At 53.6% G+C, this 14962-nt stretch overlaps 5 protein-coding genes across 5 annotated transcripts; 3 read left to right on the top strand and 2 right to left on the bottom strand.

Annotated features, from left to right (window-relative positions):
* Positions 1-451: 451 nt before the first annotated feature.
* Positions 452-1627, bottom strand: J4E83_010252 (uncharacterized protein; the record flags this gene model as incomplete). Its single annotated transcript, XM_049337134.1, has 2 exons — positions 452-1294; positions 1343-1627. 2 exons carry the CDS (start codon positions 1625-1627, stop codon positions 452-454), a joined length of 1128 nt encoding a protein of 375 aa, XP_049183682.1.
* A 1656-nt stretch (positions 1628-3283) lies between these two features.
* Positions 3284-4324, top strand: J4E83_010251 (uncharacterized protein; the record flags this gene model as incomplete). Its single annotated transcript, XM_049337133.1, has 2 exons — positions 3284-3443; positions 3510-4324. The coding sequence occupies 2 exons, from the start codon at positions 3284-3286 to the stop codon at positions 4322-4324; spliced, it is 975 nt and encodes a 324-aa protein (XP_049183681.1).
* Positions 4325-6569: 2245 nt separating this feature from the next.
* J4E83_010250 (uncharacterized protein) lies at positions 6570-7628 on the top strand (the record flags this gene model as incomplete). The annotated part of the gene is made up of 1 exon (XM_049337132.1): positions 6570-7628. One exon carries the CDS (start codon positions 6570-6572, stop codon positions 7626-7628), a length of 1059 nt encoding a protein of 352 aa, XP_049183680.1.
* A 3240-nt stretch (positions 7629-10868) lies between these two features.
* J4E83_010249 (uncharacterized protein) lies at positions 10869-12962 on the top strand (the record flags this gene model as incomplete). Its single annotated transcript, XM_049337131.1, has 2 exons — positions 10869-11319; positions 11377-12962. The coding sequence occupies 2 exons, from the start codon at positions 10869-10871 to the stop codon at positions 12960-12962; spliced, it is 2037 nt and encodes a 678-aa protein (XP_049183679.1).
* Positions 12963-13652: 690 nt separating this feature from the next.
* On the bottom strand, positions 13653-14629 carry J4E83_010248 (uncharacterized protein; the record flags this gene model as incomplete). The annotated part of the gene is made up of 2 exons (XM_049337130.1): positions 13653-14551; positions 14617-14629. The coding sequence occupies 2 exons, from the start codon at positions 14627-14629 to the stop codon at positions 13653-13655; spliced, it is 912 nt and encodes a 303-aa protein (XP_049183678.1).
* Positions 14630-14962: the final 333 nt, after the last annotated feature.

Genomic DNA, 14962 nt, shown 5'->3' with positions numbered 1-14962 from the left:
ATCCTACATAGGGTCTGGCCTCCTATGGGGCGGTGGGCCAAGAGCACTCGGAATACACATTCGAATCCCCTTGCCCAAAACCGGGTCGCAACTCCTTACAACGCAGGGTATCTACCAGGAATGACCAGGGTGCAGCCTATCGTGACATTGCTGTGCGTTGGCAAGGCTCGTCGGCTTCGTGACATCGACCACTCGGAGGGTTGGGGCTATGTGCGATGACGCCACGTTTGGACTCTTGTGCTTCACCGCCATCATGACATGGGTTACACAACCATGGCTTTCTACGCGCACTCGTACCGATTTCATGAGGAATGTGATTAGAATTTGAGCGTCCAACTGCATGCGCATGGACCGGGTATCTTATGCATCCTACTACTCCGGAGTAACCCAACGCCAGACCGACAACGAAGAGAATGAGATGAAGATCGTTCAGTCATCGTGGGCCGCTCGACTACACTTGATCAGCAGCTACCGATGCAGGGCTGCGTATTTCCCCTGCTGGTCTGCCAGCGCTGTCTGGTACCTCGACCATGTCCTCGACCATTCCCAGGAATCTTTGTCTATACTCATCGCTCGTCGTCGTAATGCTCATCGGGCCATGATCTTTCCCAAACTTTAACGTGTTGAAGAGTTTGACGAGTCCCGTCATCGTCTGGGCCTGGAGTGCGTCTTTCGCCCAGAAGAAGTCGAGTACGATGGCCCGGTAAACCCACTTGCCGTCGCGCGATACGACACCTGTGCGCCATGTAGATCCTCGACCAGGGGGCGGCGGCACATCACCAGAGTTCAGGTCGGCGGGATAGCGGACGAGGAATAGCGAGTAGTCTACCGCATTATTGCCTTGTAAGATCTTAGAATCCCTGGATAGCTGCGCAACAAGCTCCTCTTTCTGATCGATAGTCACTCTGATCTTGTCTTCGAATTCATCAATGAGGCGCTCCTTGACGCTCTCGGGGGTCAGGCGCCCGTTAGCCACGTCACGTTCTGGGTAGAAGTAGTCATTGGGCTTGAGGTCATATGTCTCCCATCGCTTCTGTTGGGCCTTGCTGCAGCTCGACTTCCCGTACAGAATGTTCTCCATTATTATATGATGGCTCGGCGCGGTGCCTACAGCGGCTCCGACGGTAGCTGTAGGACAGTAGAGGAGGTCGGTTATGCGGACGAGGAGGGAGTCCTCGTTCAGCTCCATGTGTTCGACATAGGGCTCGAGGAGGCGATCACGGAAGAAGGATTGCTCAAACCTGCGCGGCAGGGACTTGATCAGGTACTTAGAATTAGGTGTCGTGAAGAATGTCTGATGCGCATTAGCCTGTCGTCCTCAGATGCGATGTTCCGCGCGTACCGAGCCTGAATAGCCCAGGTCCCCAATGGCGATCAGATCGGTCCGTTTGCTCTTGCTTGGGCGGAAGCTCTCGATGTACCCTTCCTCTTCAATCTCCCATGTGTCATTCCTCAGTTTCTTGAACAGAGATGCGCGATAACGAGCGAGAGTCAGACTGAAGACAGCGAAGAAGGCATAGATGCGCGCGAATAGACCTAAGCGCTCGCTCTCATCCTTACGAGGGGAATCTGATCTGAAGATGGCGCGTAATATAGACGCGCTGATGAGACGGTCTCGACGTCCCATGTTGAACTTCAATTTTGTCGCGGTTGTTGTTGGTAGAGTACACAGGAAGCAGCGTTGCGGACGCGTGAAACGCTACAGTCGCAAGGCCCGTGAATGTCAGGATGATGTCATTGCGCTAACGATGAGCCTCCTGGAGACAAGGCCTGTGTTGTCTGCGCCTCGCATCTTCACCAGCGCGCCAAATTTCCATCGCCGCAAATGTTGAGCAGCTCGCACGAAGAATCGGAGTTCCCCCCATGTGGATGAGCAATATCGAGGATCGGCTAGATCTGACGAGACGGCTGGCGGGCTTCTCTGTCGCTGCAGCTAACGTTTAGCACCCAGCATAACCGCCACAAAAGCGCCACAGTTTGATTTCATCCGCCGTGTTCGAGGGCGCCCAGGATTGCTTCTGCCGATGCGCTCTCAACCATCTTGTCTGACACGAGAGAAACTCGGTGTACCTCGTGCTCGTGTTACAGGTAGTTATTCCCGGTATCTGGTACCTTCAACGAGACCTGATCGGTGTCTTGGAGCCGTCACCAGCAACCTTGCAAGAGGCACTACAATGAGAAGATCAGCTCTGTACCAAAGTTTGCAATTATCCTGAGACGCAACAAGCCGTACGGGGCATCACTAGCCTGACCTCGGGATCTCCGCGTGTTCGGCCTACTCAATTGTCAGGGACTTTGCTGGTTGAACATGGCTAGTGGATGGAGCCCGAATACCGCTGCGAAATTTGCTCATGGCATTTACCCAAGGCTAGATTTGATGCTCCTTCACGACAACACTATTGCTTCAACCTCTCCACCTTGGCCGCCTTGCCTGCTTGGCAATATCACTGCATCGCGGAACCAGAGTCTCGAACGTGGATCTGGATAACTTCAAACAAGCGAACTATATGTTGCCTCCTCGGAGTTACGCCCCAAGCGATCTCCCGCTCGGCACGTCTTCCGCTGTTTCACCCTGGGCCCTTATGTGATCGCGCTAAGCGTGCCGCTACAGCGCTGCAACGGCGAGGAACAGCGCGACGGCAAATGCAATATTGCGACCTCAAAGAGAAGCAAATACAGCGGACAGGAATGCAGTAAGAGCCTCGAGATGGAGTCTCCGCGATGTAACAGTCTCACAAAGCTAACAACTTGTGCGACCTGAGTTCAGATGAATATAACGGGAATTCCGACATGGTACAACCTGACCGTGTATGCATCTAGGCGTACTCGTCTAACGGACTAGACCCTTAGGCCCAGGCAGTTCTTGCCCCGTCTCGTCCCGGCTATCTGTTTGACGGCTGGCACCCCACATCACTTTGCCTCTCCAGTGTGCTTCACGGTGGGAAAGTTCGCCCAGGCGCTTCAGCATCCCCTTGCGGAGGTTTCTACCCTTTCCGCCCGCAAACTACTGGATAGAGGCTGTGTATCACGGCTGCAGGGTCATCAAGCCATTGTTGACTGGCGTCGACTGGTGTGGGTATTACCCTGCTTACTGACTACACCCAACATATAAAGCATGAGTGTCTTTCCTCGGTTTGACAGCATATTTGTACCACTTCAAAACTCATAACACTTTGCCACATCAGGTTGATACCAGGCATAGTCGCGCGTCCTCAGTACTAGTCTTCCCAAATCTGTACATTCTTTTTATCCAAGTTACTCCATCACATACTCACTGTCCACAATGGCGAGCGCAGACGTTCAGCAACCACCTGCGCAGGAAGCTGCACCCGCACTACCTGACTACCTCACAAACCCTGATGCTGTTCTCGGGGACAATGATGCCAAGTGGCGATACGGCAGAGCGCCTGATTACTCAAAAACCAGAAAGGTGTTCGCTGAGAGTAAGTTACCAGATGTGGCAATGAGCCTGCATGTCAGACACAGTGCAGTTTACTAATCATGCACAGCAAAGCAAATGACACACGAAGCCGGGTCTCTTCCTGAACTCGTACAGAATCTCGTCAAGAACTGGGAAGTCGAAGCGTCCTTCAAGCCCAACATCGACGACTGGCGTACGATCGATCGGGAAAACTACTCATTCGCTATCAATGGCGGCAAGGCTGAAGGTGCAGAGGCTATGCTCAAGGTCGGCACATATAATGCTATCATTGCGCCGAACGAGTACTACTCGCCCGACTACTCCGACTTTGCCTCGTCACACAAGACGTTCAAGCGCATGATGCCTACCTTCGCATGGGAGGTACTAGAAGTCTACAGCGGCCCACCAACGGTCAGCTTCCGATGGCGCCACTGGGGTCAAATGAAGAACGACTACGTCGGCTTCAACAACAAGGGCGAGAAGGTCACAGCCAAAGCACACGGAGGCTCAATCGACATCCAAGGTGTTACGGTCGCGACTGTCAATGACAAGGTGCAGCTACAGTCCGTTCGTACCTGGTTCGACCCGATGGACATGTTCAGGCAGATCGCGCCTGACGGCGTCGTGAAGAAGGAAGAGAAGCCCAAGAACATGTCACCGGCAGACGCCCTTGACGAAGCTCAGGCTGGCATCAAGGCGCCCGAGGAGCAGGAGCTACCCGATGAGTTCATCCAGAGCAAAGAGGAGGTCAAGGAGACGATCGAACGTCTTGATAAGATGACGACCGAAGAGAAGATGTCGACCACCCAGGGCTTGCCTGCTGACCACCCTGCTGTGTCATCGTCTTCTACTACTGAGGCTGAGGGCGGCAGGTGTCCTTTCATGCCCGGAGGCTTCAACTGAGGCGCATCTACGTGTGTGTGAATATAGAGAAATGGCACGTTTCGGATACCTTTGGATCACAGGGAGTTATGAGCGGGTACTTAATAAGCATGGAAAGAGATCAAACAATTCGCGTTTAAATTTTATTAGTATATACCATATCGTTACAATCAAACATCTTCGCCAAGTCGCGCTTTCTAGTCATCTCTGAGTACCACTTTCGATCACAGTTACGTTCCATCTTGCCATGCACCCACAAACATGAAGTGTGTTTTCGTGGAAACCACCGATTCAAGCATGCGCACTAACACCAGCCATCTATGCATTTACGATGACCGCACCCCTGCATTTTACAACAACTCAAATAACACGTCGGCGAAGACGATACTGCGCATCGGGATGATGTTCCGAGCAAGTTAAAGCCGTTTGGTACGATGGTCGCTAGCCAAGTCTGACGCCATAGCGACTGCTAGTGAACCGAGATACTGTCAACCTCCTCAGCCGCGACTACACTCACAGCTAACTAACACCGACACCGACAACCGACACTGCCCTGACACGCTGACGATCTCCAGCCCTTGCTTTCGGGACGCGAATTCTCCGCATAGCGCTCGTTGTATACGTCCAGGTGCCTGATTATTCATCACCCGCCGTCCGCGCCTCCTTCGTAGCTTCCCCGCTGCTTCTTGCCCAGTATCTAGTGAGGCTCGTGCGAACGCAGATTCGACACGCGATGGGGGAGTTGACCGAATTTACCTAGCGTGATTAGATACCCGCTATCCGCCCATTGCAATCGTAACATTTGGCTCGCGCTTTACTTGACGGATATATACAGCCTTCAATGACCGTGGGCAGTCACGGAGAGCTGTAGGCTCCAGTCTGCGGCAGAGAAGTGTATCCTTGCACTGTCGAAAAGTGATGTGAGGTTTTGTCGGTTTTCCAGCTATCGTGTGAGCCTGGTAGGGCTGTCTCTCTATTCAAAATGTACTGGAACCGGTGACTGAGTGCCTTTCTAGCTTCCGCCAAAACATGAAGACCGGCAGGTTTGGGGATCCAGGGCGGCAGAGCAGTCGCAAACCATACAGCGTGGTTACCGGCATACATGAGATTACACTTGTGATATGTTACCAGATATCGCACCAAGGCATGGCACGCTGGACAAAAACGCTTGGATACTGGCAACACATCCATTGCTTTCCGCATGGTATCAGTTGTACTCTTAGGAGGTAAGCGTAGGTAATGGTGAAGGTTCTCGGGTAAATCAGCATCGGCATCCTTGTCTACGAAGTAGTCGCGTTTGCGACCGAGCAAGTAGAGGCAAATCAGCATTGTCTCGCAATGGTATGTGCCTGAGAACTTCTTCATCTCGAGCGTTGGAGTCTCGAGTTTGGAAGTGGCACCAGAACCAAAGCCATAGCCGTCGGTTAGCAACCACTGTCGGATGGTCTGGACTTCAGCATTTGTGAGAAGTTCGCCCGGAGCTTTCTCGAACTCTTTCATATATTTGGTGAAGAACAGCCGTTTGTTCATTTGGCTCGTGGATGCTTCGAGATATCGGAAGTCGGCAGCGAACAGGTATGATTCATACTTCTTGTTGCGTTGCGGTCCGAAGCTGTTACCGCAACAACCTCGAGGTGACGGACGAGTAAATCTGCTAGATTGGCGGTGAACCTGTACAGTGGTGCGTGTCGCGAGGCTCGATTATTGACTTTGGTGTGGCCAGTGGAAGTTTCAATGTTGTTTGTCCAGGATAAGACTGTGGTGAGAAAGCGGAACTCATAAAGTTGATGCTCCGACAAGAATTTGTCTTCGCGTCCGATGTCTGATCGCGGTGATGCCATCCTGACTCAGATGGGACGAAGAAAGTGTGTGGTGCGAGGACTTAAGTGGAAGAATGTACCCCTTTATGCATCCCAAGCATTAAGATGAATATATAAGCAAGTGGGTATCATCAAAAAGGTGTCCAAGTCTGGTATAGCCCTCTAACAGTATCAAAAACGTCGTAAAATAAGAGTATTTGACATCCCAAGCATTGATTGCAAATATGGACCCTCTTGAATGGAAGCCGTGTTGGATGTGGTAAATTCTATCATGATCCGCGGTTCGATTTCATCGACCATATAGATGCAGAGGAAAAGCTGACTGGGTATGAAAGTCTGGTACCACCCAAACTCGCGAGCCTTCCCAGGATCGAACCTTGACATCAGAGCATCTGTTCATCCCTCGTCGAAGTCAAACAACCCGGCAAACTCTAACCCCTCATATTATGCAACTCGCGATCAACACAGTCAACCCGCTCAAACTCGTAGCGAAGATGCATGAGCACGAATCCTGTGAAGTCGCGGCTGCCGAGGAGAAGACGGCGCATACATTCCCCGGAGCGGTTCATATTCAAGATGCCGCCGTGGCCAAAGACTTCGCGCTCAATACCTACATCCAGCCTAGCTATCCTCGCACACTAGTCGTATGGGCCGATGGCAATGGAGGTGAACGCCTCGACGACGGCCCATGCACAGCAGCCATAGGCTACCACGACCCCTTATCTGGAGAATGGGAAGTACACATCACGGTGAGCCATCACCCTTCTTGGACTGAAGCTAGCCTCATCGCTATTCAGGAAGCTTTCCGTGCCGCTGCGGCGATGGCTGACCACATCGACCACTTGATCGTGTTTTCAAATGCAAAAGAAGTGCTTGCGAACCTTGGAAAGAGCAGCGATATCTCGTGGGGACGAGGTGAAGCTCTCGTAGAAAGGGTACAGCAGGCTGCAAAGAAGCTCATGGGAAAAGATGTGCAGGTAGATCTGCGTTTTGTACCAAACCGCACGAAAATTGAAGGTCATAGGCGGGTGCAGAAACTCTCCCGAAAGTACAAGAAGAAGGTCTTAACGGTGGCGCCGAAAGCACTCCTGGAGTACGACATTGATCTTCCTCCGATCAGACTGAAGCATCAGCAGCACAAGGATGCAAAAGAAGAGCTGGAGGTGTTGCTGCGCAGCTGCTTAGAAGATGCGAAGGCGGCAGGCAAAGTCGGACCTCGCAGCTCGTTGAAGCACGAGTGGAGATTCGAGGCACGTCGTCTACGAAAGGAAGCAAAGAGGGAGTATAGGAAGATGAGAGAGCGAGAAGGAAAGCCGCTGAAGCCGACAGATTCGGAAATTGCGATATTGCGGGCGCAAAAAGGACGTCCTAGGAAAGCGTCTGGAGAGCTGAAGGAGGAAGAAGATATTACCATCGACGCAGAGGAGAAGATTCTGGAATGGAAGGATATATACCAAGAACTCGCAGGTAGCTCGTGGGAAGATAGACGGCCACTAAAGAAGTGAAGCAATAGTTTCGTTGGAGTTTAGCAGAGTATGAGCGACTGTACATTCTTCGATTTCGATCTTCTTCGCAAGTACGTTTGGCTGCGTGAACCATGGGGGCTACATGCACGGCGAAAACGACTGTGGGTACAACTTGAACCGATGTCTTCTCCAGCCGGCTAGCAAGATTCGATAGTTCGTACGCGTACAGTGGGTAACACTAATCATCAAGCTCAACATGTATCTGGGTATACTCCGGTTGTACTATACACCCGTGCTTTCCAGCATGTCATTATTCACCGAAATTGGATATCGTAGACCCTGAGCGTACCCTTCCTGAACTACCGCTATCTTATCGGGAGATATGTGTCTTCATGTTCGAAGATTCGGAAGTCGATATCGGAGTGGCATAACGGTCCCGCCACAGCCTTCCTGCCGCCCACGGTTGCCTGCCCAACCCTCTTGGGCTGGCCTCTGTTTAGGATGATTTCCGCAGGCAACAGTGAGTCATACCTCCCTTTATCATCATCAATAAGACGTGTGATCATGGTTTCATGCTAGTCGGTGGCTACGCGCCAGGCTACTCGACGCGACTGGTGAAGACACGGTGTCAGGTGCCTCGTACCTCGTACAAGAAACTTGGAAGTTGGTCACACAGGATGGCGCAGATCTGCGCCGTTGGGTGAGGCTATGGATCTAGTCTGTGGCACGCTAGGACGAGTGTCTCTTCTGCCTGCGCGGAGATGGTGAGAGGGCTCTCGTTGGTGTGTCGAGGTGACTCAGCCCTGGACCAAGGCGGATCATCTCGGCAGCCGAGGTGCGCTAATGGGGGGCGGGCAACACCGATGAGTCGTCAGCTCGTCGGGCGCTTGGCGCTTCTGGAAGGGGCGACGATGAACATGCAGCTGCAAACTCTGCTGTGAGCGTGGGAGGCGCGAACCATGGTCATCGCGCGCCCGCGAGACACGGTCAAATGGTCGCGGATGTAGAGAGCCGAGGCCAGAGGCGGATGCACGCGTTTGGCATCGCTTTGGGACAGAGGCCCGGCGTCATCAGCCACTGCGGTGAGGGGAGTGGAGCTGGGCCGTCGCAGCGCAAGGCGGCGATGTGTTGGCAGCAGTTCATTGCTGCTTGCGCCGTTTGCGTCATCGCGATGGGCTTGTGTGCCATGGCGATTGCGCTGAGGCATTTCCTGCCGTGTTTGCATCGCTGCTGCATCACGGCACCGCGACGACCGGCTAGGCTGCAAATGAGGGCGTCGCGTGCTGAGCAGCTGAGATTACGAGCGTCGCAGCAGCCGTCGAGGGGGTCGGCCGCAAATATAGCCACGAAAAGCACGGTGAAGGCACAAAATAACCCTTCCTGGCATGGCGTCGCCTCCACGTCCAATGGCGCGGCAGGCAATGGGAAGACGCGTCCTTGGCTCCCAGTCGGCCGGTCCCTTCATCTCAACATAGCTGGGAGGCAGAATGAGGGGGTGTAGCAGGCAGTCTGCGACTCTGGCGCTACCAGCGTACCATGGCACGGAGCGTTCGAGAGCAAACGCGCCTAGTGTGAAAGAAAAGGAGACGCCGTGTGTCGCAGCAGCTGGTCGCGTCGCAATCAGCGTGAACAGCCTCAGCGCGCGCAGGGAGTGGGCGGGTTACAGAGGGCCATTTACCGCTGCGCCAGGCATGGCGGCAGGCCGTGTTGGCATGCCTGTAGCCTTGGAGCCATGCGTGATGATGGAGCGTCTCACGCCTCACGAGATGGGGGGACAGCACCCGCAACTGCTTCACGCAACAGCGGTGCGGTGGGGGCAAGAAAGCGACGTCGCTGCCCAAGCAACGCAGCTGCAAATCACGCACTGCCATGTCTGGCTGATGGCAAATAAAAAAAAGCCAGCGCGATGAGTCTTCCAAGGTTGGGTTGTGTGGCAAAGAGGCAAGCTGGCCAGTGCGCCCGGGTGCGATGACTGGACTGGGGGCGCTGTAGGTACGGGGTTCCTATTAGTATCGCCAGCGCCGCCCAGCCCGTCACCCTCATCAAGACAGCAGCAATGGACTTCACGAACATCTACAGCGCCCCCTGCGGCCTAATCTAGGACGCCAACCGCGAATAGTGTCGTCTGTTCTCTGTCGCCTACCCGTCTACCTACCCAAACCGACCCATTCCATCTTTGTCCAGGTAGCAGTCTCCGCATCGACCTTTGTCGCCGCCACACTGCCGCCTACCGCATAGACTCATCTCGCGCTTCCAGTCATCGTCGAGACGAGAGAGCCTGTCCTTTTATACCTCCTCGTCCCGTACCTGCGTCGCGATCCGACGCCCTCTAGTCGCGCCTTCCCACCTTTACCGACTTCCCGACCGCCACTTCCTCACACGTCAGACCTACACCTCCCAACTCCACCACCAACAGCTCTTATGTACACCAACCCCCAATAATAATAAAACAAACACCTGCAACAAACAAACACTCAAACACCCCATCGCACTCCCCGCGAACACGCGAAGTCGCTCAGCTTGGTGATCCCGTCAAGGTAGTCACCATCCTCGAACGCTTCCCACGTCGCACCTCATCACCACAATGTGCCATTCGGCCTACACTACTTCAGTCACTCGTCGCTCAGAATTCACCACCATTTCCGAAACCAAAGCCTTCGCCCAAGGCTTCGCTTGCTAGACCCCCGCATCCCCTCAGACATCCAGCTCTTGCGACAGCGCCCGCTGTTCAGTAGCTGTATCATCAGAGTGCTTCGCGGACGGTCTTCTACCACGGTCTTGTTTCGGTGATTCTGCAGTTGACAGTGACTGGAGCCCGCTCTAGTCTGCACCTGGCAGCTTTTCGACCACTTGACACTGCTCGAATCCTACTTCCACTTGCGACTCGTCAAACCCTACCAACCTCCTACGTATACGTTCCGCCTTCGAAACCTACCCTCTCCCAGCTCTTCAGACCGTTAGACCGCTTCCGTCACACCACGATCACACACGATCAGGCCACTTGACGGACGAGATTTCGCGATCGAGGAAAAGATCCCAACAAGGGAACAGCGTCTCGAATTATACGTCAGAGGTCACAGGGTTGTCCTCTACGGTTTGTCCCATCGGTTAAGTTCTCGGTCACCCCACGACCACCCGATCACGCTCTGCGCCACCCCTCCAGGTCTACCTAACGGTCAGCACTTCGAGACGTAACGACAAAGCCTAGTCCCATCTCCGCTCACTCCTTATTGTCTACCTTTCCTTACCAGGCCCCGTCCTGTATACCCCTCCTTCACCATGAGTCTTGCCATTCCTCTCCCTAGCCACGGCTACATGGCTGAGACCCACCCTTATGCCGCTCCTCTTTCTTCTTCCGCTTCCTCTTCCACCTCCTCAGTATTCTCAGACGCTGCGTCACAAGCGTCAAGCGCAAGCTCCACATCGTCTCACTCAAACTGGGACTCAGAAGAATGGAGTCGCAACCAAGTGGCACCGCCGACAATTGTCGACCCTGTGAGCTTGTCAGCTTTCCAGCCCATCAGCCGAGTTAGCACATATCCTCAGTACCAGTCTACGGTGTGCCGAGAGCCTGTACAGGAGAGATTACCTTCCCTGCGCACTGAGCTGTTGGCACCTCTGGAGCAGCGACAGAATCCTCGCCGATCGTCGACCACTGTCAACCAGAAGCCCCCACCTCAATTGGTACGGCAATCCGACCGAAAGGTCAACTTCGTCGATTGCCTCGTCGGTTAGTACACGTTTTATCCCTGGACCATGGTTCCCCCGCTGATTATTCCTCCTTAAGATTCCGCTACTCAGATGGTCGAGGTCATCTGGCAACTTTCAGAGCCCAAGAGCCGTTGTGAGAATGCTTCTGGACGTGGAGTGCTTCCTCTCCGCATGTTCATCCAGGAGACCCTCCGTCGCTCTCGCACCAGCTACTCTACTCTCCAAGTTGCCTTGTACTACTTGATCTTGATCAAGCCTCACCTGCCCAAGCACGACTTCACCATGTCCCAGCCTGAAGACGCATCTCTTCGTGCGCTGCAATGTGGTCGTCGCATGTTCCTTGCTGCGCTTATCCTCGCATCCAAGTACTTACAGGACCGCAACTACTCGGCTCGCGCATGGAGCAAGATCTCTGGTCTCAAGGTTTGCGAAATCAACACCAACGAGATGGCTTTCCTCGAAGCTGTCAACTGGAAACTGCACATCGTTGATTCGGTATGGGAGAAGTGGCAAGAAGTCGTCCTGCGACACACGCCTACCCTTCCTCCGCCATCACCTGGCGCTAGCATCCCCAACACTTGGAAAGATGTCATTCCTATTTTGACACCTGAGTTGGATATCGTCCAGTTGGCTCCCAAGAAGTCAGCAAACGCTCCCGTACGTCCTCCTCTCAGGCCTCAGTTGAACGCGTCGCCCTACCGCTGCCCATCGATGGATGGCTACGGATCGCAAGAGAGCACACCAACTCCATCTCGCTATCAAGTGCCTCGCTTCCTGGAGCCGAAGCCTGATCTTCCCCACACTCCGTCACTGCCATCCCTGGCTCGCTTGGGTCCACTACCAACCCCATCCTTGACCCCGCAATCCATCACCAGCAACACTCCTGCAGCGAGTGCCATGGCTTTCGGATCGCGCCGCCCATCGATGTGCACGGCAATGCAACAGGCACAGTGCTCCTCACTGGCACGCACCTGTGTAGACCAGTTCAACCCAAGCATCAGGAACGGACTGGAAGCTTACCACTTCCCAAGCCGACGACCTTCCCGGGCTCCTTCCAACTCATCTCTATCGTCCTCTCCAGAGTCAATGATCTCGGACAACTCGCGCACTTCTCGTGCTTCATCAATCTCGTCGGTCTCGTCTGCCGGCTGGGCGCCAAACCAAAGCCAGGCCAGCTTGGCTCGGTTGGCGACCTGCCGCAGCGCGAAGCTCCCGTACCCGGTTTTGTCGAAGTGCAAGGAGCAGTACGAGTATGCTCCAAGTGAGCCCATGTCCTCACCCGATCTGGACAGCTTCCATATTGATGATTCGGATTCGTCGCCAGGCAAGGTCGACAGCCCTGCGTGCGTAACTCCCGCAAGCCGCAAGCGTGGAAGGTCTTCAGTTGATCTCCAGCAGAATGTGCGACACTTGCTTCACAGCACTCGCTCCGCATTCGACCTTCGTGGTCAGAAGCCTGTGCTTCCTGATAGATCAGTGTCGCAATCATTCGCCCTCTCGCGCAGTGAACCAAAGGGGCTGCAGTCCCCTAAGAACACTGTTCCTTATTGCTCGCGTCTTCCTATCCAGAAGGACTTTGGCAAGAAAAGGTCGTGCTGCAGCACCGAGGTCGCGCAAGCCTACCGCCCACAAGGCCCAGGCATGTGGGCTGGCATCCTCTAAACATGACAACATCGTCATCACAGTATTGAAAGCCCAAAGAAGGCTAAAGAACAAAGAAAGAGAAGGAAGTATCAACGCAACTATTCACTGTTCTTATTTCACACACACACAGTCACACTCTACATTACCGTGTATATTTTCCTTCACCACCTCCGAACCTACCACGTGTGTATTCTCCTTTGGGCGTCACAACAGATCTCATTTGCTACTTAGCTCCGGTATACCTATTTGGGTTACTTTTGGCGTTTTCAACCTTACTACCAACTGGCGTTTATATCTTTTCAAGGACAGCTCGGTTTGAGCGAAAGGTGGGGGAAATACCTTGATCACAGGCAGGTGCATTAGCATGGGTTCAACAGGATCAGGCGTAGTTTGTGTTCGCACGCACATGCGCCCCTTTAGTCGGGATGGATGTACGTTTACGCTACGGCGACGGTTGACGTGCTGTGGTATGGTTTATATCCAGTGAGTAGGTAGTGAGTAGTAAGCAGATGTTGATGATTCTAAGACTTTCCTCATTGCTTGTGTGTACGTGATGATGTGGTGGTGGAGTTTGCTTTCTATGGTTTCATTTCTTCTGCGCGGCGTGTTCATGCTGACTGCAATGTAGGTATCTTGATGGCTATAACAAAGCTCAACTTAGAAGTCAAGCAATCTTGTATGGCTCACCCCAGCACCGCAAGGTCCTCACTATATCTTTCTGGTATCATTGACATGCACCTCCTTCCCACCCTTCCCCCCGACACTCCCCATCGCCCTAGCAACCGTAACGCTCTCCCTCAACGCCTTCCCCAACACACCCCTCACCCCACCTTCCTCCAACACCATAACCCCCGCAATCGTACAACCCTCCGGACTCGTTCCCATATCCCTCAACTCGCCCGGCTGTATCCCACTCTGAAGCATCTCCGCACTTCCCCTCATACTCTGGTAGATCTGCTCCTGAGCAAGTTTCCGGGGAAGTCCTACGGCTACCGCAGCGTCGATGAGGCTGTCGACAATGATGGCCCAGAATGCGGGTGTGGAGCCTGCTACAGCTGTTGTGGCGGGCATGAGGGCGGGTGGGATGGACATGGGTTTTCCGATTTGTGTGAAGATGGCTGTTGCTATATCTTTGAAATGAGGTGGGAAGGTGGGTGAAGGATGATCTTCAATAGCAGTCAAAGACTGCGAGACAAGCGCCGCCACATTCGGTAGTGTACGTAGAACCCAAGCTCCTCTCGTATCTTGATCCCGAATACCCTCCCAAACCTCCCACTCCGCATCAATGAGTCTTTCAATCGCATCGCGCGTCCAGCCTGCTACTATGCTGATGAGCAGTTTCCCCCGTAATGCCTCTATAATCGCGATATCGCTTAATGTGGCTTCTATTTGGGACGGATCGACGCCCAGGATGATCACATGCGAGCTCTTGATGGCGGAAACGTTGTCGTCTCGCGTGATTTGCACGTTTTCGTACCGCGAGAAGACGAATTTGAGGCGTCTTTCGGAGGATTCGCTTGACACGCAGGCGATGAATTGGGTGATGCCGCAGAAGGAGTCCGGAGGCGCGTTTAGGAGGCTTTGGAGGATCGAGGTGCCGAGATTGCCTAATCGATGGTGGTTCAGAGGTCTTGTTCGAGACATGTCATTGTTCTTCGTGGGGGGCACTTACCGCATCCCAGCATGCATAGTGTTTTGTCTAACATTGTCGCTTGCGAAAGTGTTGTTGCCTGCGGCTTGGGAAACGTCGTTTGTCGTAACTCTGATGTACGACTCCGGATTTTAATACCCTGACCTTTTCAAAAGAGCTTCAAACTCTCCAGCGTACTTGACTAGTGATATCTCTACTCTGCGCATTGGATCTGATGGCTTCGTTTGATGGTTTCGGGAAGGAAGCCGGCCCCCACTCTTTTCCGCGCAGTTGTCAGCGGGGAAAGCCACTACGGAGACCCACATGCGTGCCTACATCTCTTCTGCATCCCAATGAACCCTTGACAAAAATAATAAGCAGACACCGA

The sequence above is a fragment of the Alternaria metachromatica genome (assembly GCF_023757995.1).
Source record: "Alternaria metachromatica strain BMP 0045 chromosome Unknown scaffold_43, whole genome shotgun sequence".
Classification (NCBI taxonomy): Eukaryota; Fungi; Ascomycota; class Dothideomycetes; order Pleosporales; family Pleosporaceae; genus Alternaria; species Alternaria metachromatica.
This window is presented reverse-complemented; position numbering and strand designations above follow the sequence as displayed.